This window comes from Nansenia antarctica (genome assembly GCF_963989245.1).
Source record: "Nansenia antarctica genome assembly, chromosome: 18".
NCBI classification, from domain to species: Eukaryota; Metazoa; Chordata; class Actinopteri; order Argentiniformes; family Microstomatidae; genus Nansenia; species Nansenia antarctica.
The window spans coordinates 13,220,512-13,232,144 of NC_137691.1; the positions used below are offsets into that span (position 1 = coordinate 13,220,512).

At 41.2% G+C, this 11,633-nt stretch overlaps 1 protein-coding gene across 1 annotated transcript; it reads left to right on the plus strand.

Moving 5' to 3' along the window:
• Positions 1-1,322: 1,322 nt before the first annotated feature.
• On the plus strand, positions 1,323-9,915 carry LOC308172962 (monocarboxylate transporter 1-like; the record flags this gene model as incomplete). Its single annotated transcript, XM_080547927.1, has 6 exons — positions 1,323-1,327; positions 1,875-1,948; positions 6,152-6,295; positions 6,543-7,123; positions 9,225-9,429; positions 9,647-9,915. The coding sequence occupies 6 exons, from the start codon at positions 1,323-1,325 to the stop codon at positions 9,913-9,915; spliced, it is 1,278 nt and encodes a 425-aa protein (XP_080404053.1).
• Positions 9,916-11,633: the final 1,718 nt, after the last annotated feature.

Genomic DNA, 11,633 nt, shown 5'->3' on the forward strand with positions numbered 1-11,633 from the left:
TTAGGTGCCCCTGGTAGCATCCGCCCCCCCCTGGCCGAGTTGAGAGCTATGTCTATCCAATTTTTTAAATATATATGCATTTCCATTCTGTTTCCTATTCTGTTTGGTTTATTCAGCAGCATCCAATAAAAGGAGAACAGTGAATCCAATGCACACATTATCAGTATTTAGTGATCGTTAAACTGTTGTTTATTATATCCAGTGGGTACTTAAAAACTTCAAGTTGGTGTTGAAAAAAATACGAAAACTAGATATTGTTGACACAGTTTCACTTTACGAGCCCTTTGAGTCAGCGGGTGGTTAGCACATTCAGCCAGCTCCCTATATCCACGTGGGGCTGTTGCCATGGGAACATGAATGCTGTTTCCTGATAGGCTGAAGACGTCCCATAGATTGCGCTTGGTTGCGGCGCTTTGTTGCGGCGCGATGGACACTGGCCCCGTAGCCGCGCAAAGCGGGACATCTGGTCACCCTATTTATATGGCATCGGCCCAGAATGGTACCGGCCCAGCCGCCCAGAACGGTATCGGCTTGCAAGTACTACCACGACTGAACACCGGCCCAGACCGGCCCAAAACCAGACCGGCCCACTGGGAAAACTCCAGATCCTCACGATTAGCCACCCCGGGCCTGGCCGGGTTGGTGCCAATTATTGACCTGTGTGCATTGTAATGCACAACTTGGCTTCTCCATGCTATAAAGGGGTGGTTTAAAAAATAAAACACAGAAAATAGATGACAGGTTTGTAATAAACCAGCTTCGCCTGTGTTATGTTATTTGCTGCATTCTGATAATTTTAGGTCTAATCTTCATCAGTAGGCTACGTGTCCAATTTAGCCTCTGCCACCTCCTATGAATGAATAGTTTAATGACCACACGACCTAGATCGGTGGAATTTGTTGTCGGTACAGCTGAAACAGCAGTGTCAAAAAACATACACACATTGTACATGACTATTACATGGACATGAACACACATAACCACAAGACAAGACAAGAACATATTTACAATTTACAATTTATACAGTGCAGTGAGTCAGGTGTTGAGAGTCCTTATGGCAGAGGGGAAAAAACTGTTTTTGAAGCGGGATGTTTTGGTGGCCAGGGATCGGTAGCGCCGTCCAGAGGGCAACAGTTGAAACAGGTGGTGAGCAGGGTGGGAGGGGTCAGAGATAATTTTATGTGCTCTATTTGTGGTGCGTTTGAGATACAGTGATTCAACTGATGGGAGAGGGGTGCCGATGATCTTGGATGATTTCCTTACTATTTGCTGTAGTTTCCTTTTTGATTTACTGTCCGAGCTGCCGTACCAAACTGTGCTAGATGAGGTGAGTATGCTCTCAATGATGGCGGTGTAGAACTGAAGGAGGAGTTTTTGTTTTACTTTGAATTTTTTGAGCTGTCTAAGAAAGAATAGTCGTTGGTGGGCTTTTTTGGTGATGAAGTCTGTGTTGGTGTTCCATTTGAGGGAGTTGCTGATGTGAGTGCCAAGGAATTTGAAGGAGTCCGTTATGGTTATGGGTTCTCCAAGGATGTTGATGTTTTTTTTTTGGGGGGGGGGCTGTGCCTGAAGTCTACGATGATTTCTTGTGTTTTTGATGAGTTGAGCTGGAGGTTGTTGTTGAGGCACCAAGTGACTGCTTGGGCTATCTGCTCGCGGTAATGGTCTTCATTATTATTTGTTATGAGTCCGATTATGGTAGTGTCATCCGCATATTTCATAAAGGTGACTGAGCTGTGGAGAGATATCAGGTGGTTGGTGTAGAGGGAGAAGAGCCAGGGTGAGAGGACGCAGCCCTGGGGGGCGCCTGTGCTGAGGGTCAGGGGTCGAGATGAAAGGCTGTTCATCTTGACCCACTGTCGTCTTTTCCACAGGAAGCTCCGTATCCAGTGGCAGATGCAGAGGTCAATGTTCATGTCCACCAGTTTGTTGAAGAGATTGACCGCATGTCAGTGTTGCATGACGAATACCATAGCATATTGCATTATCAAAAATAGTTAATAATAATTGTGCCCCCCCATGCAGTTCATTGGCCCACCCTAAGACTGGGCCCTGGTGACGGGTCTGATGACAGTCCCACATTTTGACATATTTCCATGACGCATTTCCTCCCTTTGACATAAGATGCCCGAAATGTAACTCAAGTCCAGCCACAAAGTTGTTGCACTTGTTGCCTCGTCTCTACTATCAGTGCAGACTGGCAGGGTAGGAGCACGGGTTGCTAGCCTACAGAGAACCGCTATTCTGTCATGAACTTGCGTGGTAATGAAGCTTTCAAGCCCCGGCTGGCCATGTGTCGAGGTGTCCTTGAGCAAGGCACTGAACCCCAAATTGCTCCAGGGTCGCCTCTATGACAGACCCCTTGCCTAGAGCATCAAATACCAAATTCCCACTGACAAGTTAATTGTATGGCAATAAAACAATTATTTGTATTATTATTATAAAACTAAGAGGAGAGAGTACAGTGCTGTGAAAAAGTATTTGCCCCCTTCCCAATTTCGTCAGTTTTTGCATGTTTGTCACACTGAAATGTTTCAGATCATCAAACCAATTTTAATATTACACAAAGATAACCTGAGTAAATAGAAAATGCAGTTTTTAAATGATCATTCCATTTATTGAAGTCAAAGAGTTATTTAAAACATATATCACCCATGTGAAAAAGTAATTGCCCCCTAAACCTAATAACTGGTTGGGCCACCCGTAGCGGCAACAACTGCAAGCAAACGTTTGCGACATCTGGTAATGAGTCTTTCACATCCCTGTGGAGGAATTTTGGCCACCTCTTCTTTGCAGAATTGTTTTAATTCTTTAATTAATTGTTCTTTAATTGTTTACGGTCATACCACAGCATCTCAATCGGATTTAAGTCCGGACTTTGACTAGGCCACTCCAGAACCTTAAAAAAAAAAATCTTGAGCCATTCAGAGGTGGACTTGCTGGTGTGTTTGGGATCATTGTCCTGCTGCATAACCCAAGTGCGCTTGAGCTTGAGCTCACCAACTGATGGCCGGACATTCTCCTTCAGGGTTTTCTGGTAGAGAGCAGAATTCATGATTCCATCAATTATGACTGAAGTCGTCCAGGTCCTGAAGCAGCAAAGCAGCCCCAGACCATCACACTACCACCTCCATGTTTGACTGTTGGTATGATGTTTTTATTATGGAATGCTGTGTTAGGTTTATGCCAAATGTAACGGGACCCACACCTTCCAAAAAGTTCCACTTTTGACTTATCAGCCCACAGAATATTTTCCCAAAATGTTGGGGGTTCATCAAGATAGTTTTTGGCAAATGTGAGACAAGCCTTTGTGTTCTTTTTTCTCAGCAGTGGTTTTCTCCTTGGCATTCTCCCATGGACGCCATCTTTGCCCCGTCTCTTCCTTATTGTGGAATCATGAACACTGACCTTAACTGAGGCAAGTTAGGCCTGCAGCTCTTTAGATTCTTCTGGGATCTTTTGTGACCTGGATGAGTCGTCATTGCGCTCTTGGAGTAATTTTGGTAGGCCGGCCACTCCTGGGAAGGTTCACCACTGTTCCATATGTTCTCCATTTGTAGACAGACAGACAGGTTCTATTTAAGTCATTTCTAGATTGAACAGGTCTGGCAGTAATCGGGCCTATGTGTGGCTTGTGAAATTGAACTCAGCTTTCAAACAAATGTGTTTACCGTAATCGGTTGGTTGTTAAGGGGGGGGGGCAATTACTTTTTCACATAGGGCCAGGTAGGGTTGGATAGCATTTTTCCCTTAATACATGAAATCATCATTTAAAAACTGCATTTTCTATTTACTCAGGTTATTTTTGCGTAATATTAAAAATGGTTTGATGATCTGAAACATTGAAGTGTGACAAACATGCAAAAACAAATACTTTTTCACAGCACTGTATATGACTCTGCACTGGCTCCCTGTATTATTTTGAATTGACTTTCTACTCCCTTCTACTCATATTTAAAGCACTAAATGGGTTGAGACCAGCCTATCTTACTGACAACCTATACTCTGCTGCTGGATTATTGGAGGCTATTATCAAAACCCAAAAGAATGTTGGTGATGCTGCATGTATTAATTATGCCCCTAAACTGTGGAATATGTTACCTCAAGAAATCAGGGAAGTAAGCTCAGGAAACATTTTTAAGCGCCAGTTAAATATTTATCTCTTCAATTTTGCTTTTAATTAGCATTGTATCTATGTCTGGAACATTGAATAAGGAAAGGTGAAACCACAATATTTGTTACCACAATGTTTGTTCCAAAAATTCTCATCTGGAACGGAGGTCTCCTGTTGTGGGAACAGAGTTAAAATCCAGATAGAAACCCTCCTGGTGAGGTCTCAGAGAACATCGTTTTCTCGCTGTTAATCGAAAATAGATACAAGGTCTGGCACCTTGTGTTACAAAAACCATCCTCTGGAACAGAGATCTCCTGTTGTGGGAGTTAAAATATACAATGTCGCTCTCTTTGCTGATTTTATTGTATTGATCAATTATCTGTGCAACTGGATTAAGTGATGCTGCTTTTATTGTATTGATACAAAATGAAAAATACATTTTGCACTGAATTGTATAGCACTTTGAGCTGCATTCTTATGTATTAAAGGTGCTATATAAATAAAGCATAATATGCATAATATTATTATTAAAATAAAGCTTATTACTAAAACCAGTTTACGTTTAATGTGCCAACCATGAGTAGAACCATCACCATAGTACACCATAGTACACCATATTACATTCAGTGCATAATGGGATTTACCAACATCTGAGGTTTGTGGAATCTACAGAGGGCAGTTTATCCTCTTCTACTCCCCTCAATTTCGATCTTATCCGTTTTATTATGCTCTACATTGGTTGGATCATACCTTATCTCCCTCAGACCTTCCCCCCCTAACCAACTCTTCCTCTGAGAGCGAAGGAAGGAACTCATCGTTAATGTTTAATCCTGCCTGGATTAGATGCTAAAAAACCCTTTGTCAAGATCTGTGCTGGCAAACGAGTCTGGACAAGCTCTAAACAAAAACTGTCAGCTTCTGTTTAGGTTCCTTGGGTGGTGCAGTTGATTTGGCAGGCTGGCTGAAGCGTCTTCCAAGTGTGTCCTCCTTCTCATTTTGGCCTATTGTTATAGGCCAGACAGAGAAATGGCATCCTGCCAGCTGAACCTGCCACACCATTTAGGCCTATGTTTACAATTCATAGTGAGTTAGTTGGGATAAGGTATGTGGTTTGTATTTACCATGTATTGTATCTACCCTGTTTTGGTTTACTGTCGCTACATCCTCCAAGACGTTGTGGAAAATACACCTACATGGAATAGGAGTATTGCAGTGTACGACAATACCAAAACACTGCTATTGTGATTGCTGCCTCCAAGTCACCATTGTGAAGGTGATAAGGAATGAAGGACGGTCAGCTGAACCTGACATCCTCTTCTTCCATAAGAAAAACAACAACAATTTGATAGTCTATTAATCATCACTATTTAGTATACAGTGCCAATGAAGTGGGACACGCCATTACATATTTATCATGGCAACTATTGATATTCTCCTTCGGTGGAAGTTAAACGTAGAAATAAGAAATTGACATGACCGTGAGTGACAAGTCCTTTTAACCCTTTTTGTCCTCTCTCTCATACAGAACCTCACACATACACAATCCTGCACACACACAATCGCACACAGACTTAGAATGAAGCTGGGTTTACAGTAGAAATGTTTTTTTAGAGAGGGAATCCAATTTGTTTGTTATTCTTAGCACATACATAATGAATATACAAAGAATACAGACACCTTGAAATCCCCGGTTTCATCACGCTTTGTTGTTTTGTGTGAAATTGCATTGTGAATAAGGATAGAGAGACCAGTGAATCTGCTGCAGTGCACCAGCAGCAGTGAGAGAAATCATTGCAGAAGTTGTGAGGACTCTGGATGCACCAGAGATATAACTATAGCGCTCTCTGGTGGTCAAATATATATATAAAACGCTCTCTCACATAGAGGTTTTTCACCTTTCAAACCATTTTTGGCAACCTGTATGCCATCATAACATGATGTTTCCCAAAATAACTTTGCATACCATATAGACCAGCTTATTGTTTGCAGTTGTGTTATACTCACCCACACTATCTCTCTGACGTGTGTTCTTCTCAGGTCCCATAAGCAGTATCCTGGTTAATAAGTACGGCAGTCGCCCTGTCATGATGTTGGGAGGCTGCCTGGCTGGATCTGGACTCGTTGCTGCCTCCTTCTGCAACTCAGTCGAAGGGCTCTACCTCTGTGTGGGAGTGATTGGAGGTATCTCATTTTGGTTCTCCATGATTTAGAGTTACAATTCAAAAAAAATGAAACTCACTTTTTCGATGTAAATTCCTTTTATACTGGGTTAGGGTTTGTTGTAGGGTTAGTTTTCATTACTGAAAGTTGAATGTAAAATGTGATAGTTGATTTACAGTATGTATCTTTTAATCGTGTGTAAGTAAAATACTAAATTAATGAAATACTGATTACTTCAATTATGTGTGTAACAGTTTGTTTTTGGTAGGTTTAGGACTGGCATTCAATCTCAATCCTGCTCTCACTATGATTGGCAAGTACTTCTACAACAAGCGCCCCAACGCCAATGGAATTGCCATGGCAGGCAGTCCTGTCTTCCTCTCCACCCTGGCTCCCCTTAACAGCTGGCTCTTTGACCAGTTTGGCTGGAGGGAGAGTTTCCAGATCCTGGGAGGCCTGCTTCTCAACTGCTGTGTGGCTGGTTCTCTCATGCGACCCATCGGACCAAAACCCCAACCTGCCGTGAGCGATAGTGACGAAGCAAAAGAGAGCACAACTTGCCTAAAGAAGGTCAACAGCTTTATTGACCTCACCCTTTTCAAACACAGAGGCTTTCTGCTCTACATCATGGGAAACATTGTCATGTTCTTCGGCCTCTTCTCACCGTTGGTGTATCTTAGTAATTATGCCAAGAGTAAGGACATCCCCAAAGAGAAGGCAGCCTTCCTGCTCTCTGTGCTGGCCTTTGTGGACATGTTTGCCCGGCCCTCCATGGGCCTGTTGGCCAACACCAAGTGGGTCCGGCCCAGGATACAATACTTCTTTGCGGCCTCTGTGCTGTATAATGGCGTGTGCCATGCAGGGGCGCCGCTAAGGGGGTGGTAAGTTAGGACGATTCTAAGGGCCCAGCACTGACAGGGGCCCATGAGAATCTTTAAAAATATATATATTATATTTATAAATAATATTATTATTATCATAAGGACGTTAATGTAGCCGAATTCAAATGATAATTCTATGTATTAAAAAAAGTCACAAAAGAAACAAACTGGAGTTTTGTTTCTCTATGTTTAACAAAATGAAGCCTTATTATTTACCCCTCTATTTATTCATTGCATGGTTCAGTCCACCGCGCGCGAGCTGCTAGACTAGAGGAACGTTACCGCAAATATTCTGACAAGGTTTCCATGCCCAACATGTCCTGCTGTAGTATGTGTGTGGGACAGATGGAGGACAGCCAGATTGGAAATGCATCAAATGTACGTGTGCGTGCGTGGACGATGTCGTGAAAGGCAAAGCCAAAGTCAGGGTCTCAAAAGAGAAAAGTAAAAAAATCTGTGATCTAATCACTGCGTGGATGATCTAGTTAGCTCGCTATAGCTAATTAACATTAACTTCAAGTATAGTTAACTTACAGTGCACTGTCAGTATAATTTCTGTTAAATGTATGAGATGAGTGCAATTTTGGTCCAAATATAGGTTATTAGAGCTCAGTGAATTTGTATCCAGCAGCTATGCACTCTTGCTATAGCTAGCTAGCTAACTAGTATAATGTTACATGCTAATGACGTCATGCACAGATGCAGCTCCAGGATCAGGACTCCTTCCCTCAACCCACCTCCCAGTTGAAGGAGAAGGAGGTGAGTAGTAGGAGTTTGGGGTTAACAAACATATTTTGAATATTTTAATGTATGCTGCATTACCATGCAAGCATTGAATACAACTTTAGCTAATATTCATATTTAGTTAATAGTTCTTCCAGTAATTGCAATAACATTGACCACTGGCATCTTAATAATATTGTTAGCTAGCTAGATAACATTTAAGTTAGCTAATCTGGTGTAATGTATGTATTATTATGTTAATACTATTATAGGACATATTATGAATTATGTACCTATGGATACTCCATGCCAGGGCCCACTTCAAGCAAGGCAGCCAGAGAGGAGAGCAGAGGTGGTGGGGGGTAGTGGTGGTCTAGTAGTGGATAGTGAGTTGGACTTGTGATCGGAAGGTTGTGAGTTCAAATCCCGCCTGAAACCTCACCACTACTTGTGTGCCCTTGAGTAAGGCACTTAGCCTTCAGTTACTCCAGGGGGAATGTCCCTGTAATTCGTAATTGTTTGGATTAAAAGCGTCTGCTAAATGGCAAAATTAATTAAAATTTAAAAAATTAAGAGGTAAAGAGGCAGAAGAAGAAGAGCAAGAAGTAACAAAGGACAATGACAGCAGCACAGCAAGTTGGCTTCATCACTAGATTTCAATGATCTTATTAAAGATGTTGCTATATACTAAGAAGGCCCAGCGTTTAGCTTTGATTTGATTTGATCTCTTTACTCCTATCTTGAATCGTTGTGCATTAGGCTAGATATAGTTTTTAGCTCTCCAGGTATACTATTCCACAGTACTGCCGCAGTGTAAAAATAAAAATCTTCCCATTTCACATTCAATTTCGCTGGCACCATGTCTGTGTTGCTCCCTCTTGTATAAGACACGTTTGTCTTTGTGTGAAGCAATGCTGAGTCAGTAAATATCTCTCTGCTGTAATTCTTCATTGATCTAATCCTGACAGTATTATGGCCAACTGATCTTTACAAGATCTACATTTATTTAGACACAATACCACCCCATTAAAATTATATATTTTACTTTTTGTGTGATTTATACTTTTATACTTGGGTTCCAATCTTCATTTAATTATACTTTTGTCCTTGTGTTGTTCAAGTCTTAATTTAATAAGTTAAAGAATGTTGAGATTTCTTTGCTGAATTGTTGATTCCTGTATTAACTGTAATTTTAAATTACATTTACAAAAGATGTCCATCATTGGATTTCTTGCAGTGCATCAATAGTTCATCAACTTCAACTGGGTTTAGGTTGATGGGTGGTTTAGGTGGGGGGGCCCAAAATGATATTCTGTCATGGGGCCCAGAATCTCTAGCGGCGCCCCTGGTGCCATGTGCTGGCCCCCCTCTCTGTGGACTACACAGGCTTCGTCATCTATGCCCTCTTCTTTGGCTTTGCTTTCGGCTGGCTGAGCTCTGTTCTCTTTGAAACCCTGATGGACTTGGTGGGTCCCCAGCGCTTCTCAAGTGCAGTGGGTCTAGTCACCATTGTGGAGTGTGGGCCTGTGTTGTTAGGGCCCCCCTTACTAGGTGAGTACACATGAGCATCGTGCAAACACACATGCACACCCATCCGCGTATACACACGCACACATGCACGCACGCACGCACACACGCACACGCACACACACACACACACGCACACAAACACTCACACAGTTGACTTACATATTGTATAACATGTTGTTTACTAATGCTTTGTTTTTCCATATTCAATGTTAAAATGAAACTCTCTTAATCTCCACAGGAAAATTCAATGACATCTACAATGACTACCAATACACATACCAAAGCTGTGGGGTCATCCTCATTATTGCCAGTGTGTTCCTGTTTGCTGGAATGGGCATCAACTACCGGTTGTTGGACAAAGAGAAGAAAGAGGAGGAGAGGAGGGCCAAACTGGAGGGCAAAGAAGAGGAGTCGAACAAGGACAATGCTGCCATGGAGGCCAGCGATGACGTGACATTGCCTCTGAGATCCATGGATGTGGCCAGAGCTGAAGAAGACACAGTCTAACTTAATATCCTCTCGACCGAATTCACACTCAGTTGATGTATCAATGTAGTCAATGAGATCATGTTCATCTCCAATGACAGAACCAGCAGAAATGCGAGTCATTTTGAATTAAGCTGTATAGCAATCTATCACAGTATTCACAAAAACCTACACAGTATCACTTCCCCATTTCCATTTACCTCCATTATCTAACAATGCATTATAAGCATAGTATGATCAGAATAAGAGGCACTTTCTGTGTGATATGTGGAAGCATGGAGTTTACTGCATTTAACTGCTCTGCAAAATGTTGATATTATATTGTTTAATAAGGCACTATTTAAGGTGAATTAGACTGTTGTTTTTTGCATTTGTGTTCAATCATATGCAGGTAGTTTATGTGTTAATATGTTAAATATCTCTTCAGCAATGCTCATTTGCAGTGCAATGTCTCCAAACATGACTGCAAATGTTTTCTGTGAAAGCACTTAATGGCTATTATAGTATTCTTATACGGTTTAATGAATCCCTTAAAAAAATAATCACACTGCCATTTTCTATTAAACTATTGTTTATCTCAGACTATTTCAGGCAACCTTCAGGACTTTCAACATCATCCTGGAGGAAATTGTTTGCACATTATATTGCAAGATGATGTCGTTTTTTTGCTGAGGATTTCAGTTTTGTGCACAGTAACTTTGAACATATGCCAGATATAAACATGTTAAGCTTGCACTGAATATCTTTTAGACCTTGAAACGTTTAATTCTGAATTTAAAAGTTTGCTCCAATTGTAATACAGGAGCATTAGAACCAGCATTCTTGATCTTGATGAGCAGACCAAGACCTCGGTCATCATTATTTTTCAAATGCTCTAGGGGTTTATTGTGGGACTGTTGGTATTAGCAAATCTAAGATCATGTGCATGTGTTTCATTGTACATATTTGTGTCCATTAAATGGTGACCATAATGTTTTCACCAAAACATCATGGAATGATTAAATCATATGAATGTGTTTATAGCCAAACAAGGATAAGGCAGCAGTGTATACAATAGAACATAAATGCATTTATAAATAAAACAAATTTGTAAACAAGTACAATTTATTATTTGCATCTGCTCTGGTCTGTAAATACAAATTCTGTCTGGCCTTAGGGTGGGGAAATCAATAATAATAATAATAATAATAAATCAATACATAACACAACATTGAATAATACTTTCATGGCATAGGCCTACACATATAACATCAACACTGTTGAATTGTCACAATGTTGTCGCTAGGAAAGAAACAAAGAATAAAGTAGGAATATGGACATTGGCTGTGTTCCTGTTCGGAATAGCGTACTAGCATACTACTCATACTAGATATGACGTAGATTTTGAGTATGTAGTACGTTCCGAACTGTACAGTATGCGAGATTTGAGTATGCGAGAAATTTAGTAGGCGAGCAGTTATTTCCGGGAAATTTGAAGTCGGTTTTGATGGACACTTGAATTTCAGCCACGCCCACTGCAGCTCGAGGTCAGACTCACCTCACCTCACCTGCTTGTAGAACGTCGAGAACAAACTGCCGTTTAACATCTGTCTCCCTCAACTCGACAGGTCACGGTAATTCACCGTTTTGTGAAACACGGTTTTATATTACAAATTGCCTCAATTATTTATCGAAATATCATATTGCTAAATACCCTTGCTCATAAGCTTACCAGTATATGCTTTATTTATCATCTCGAC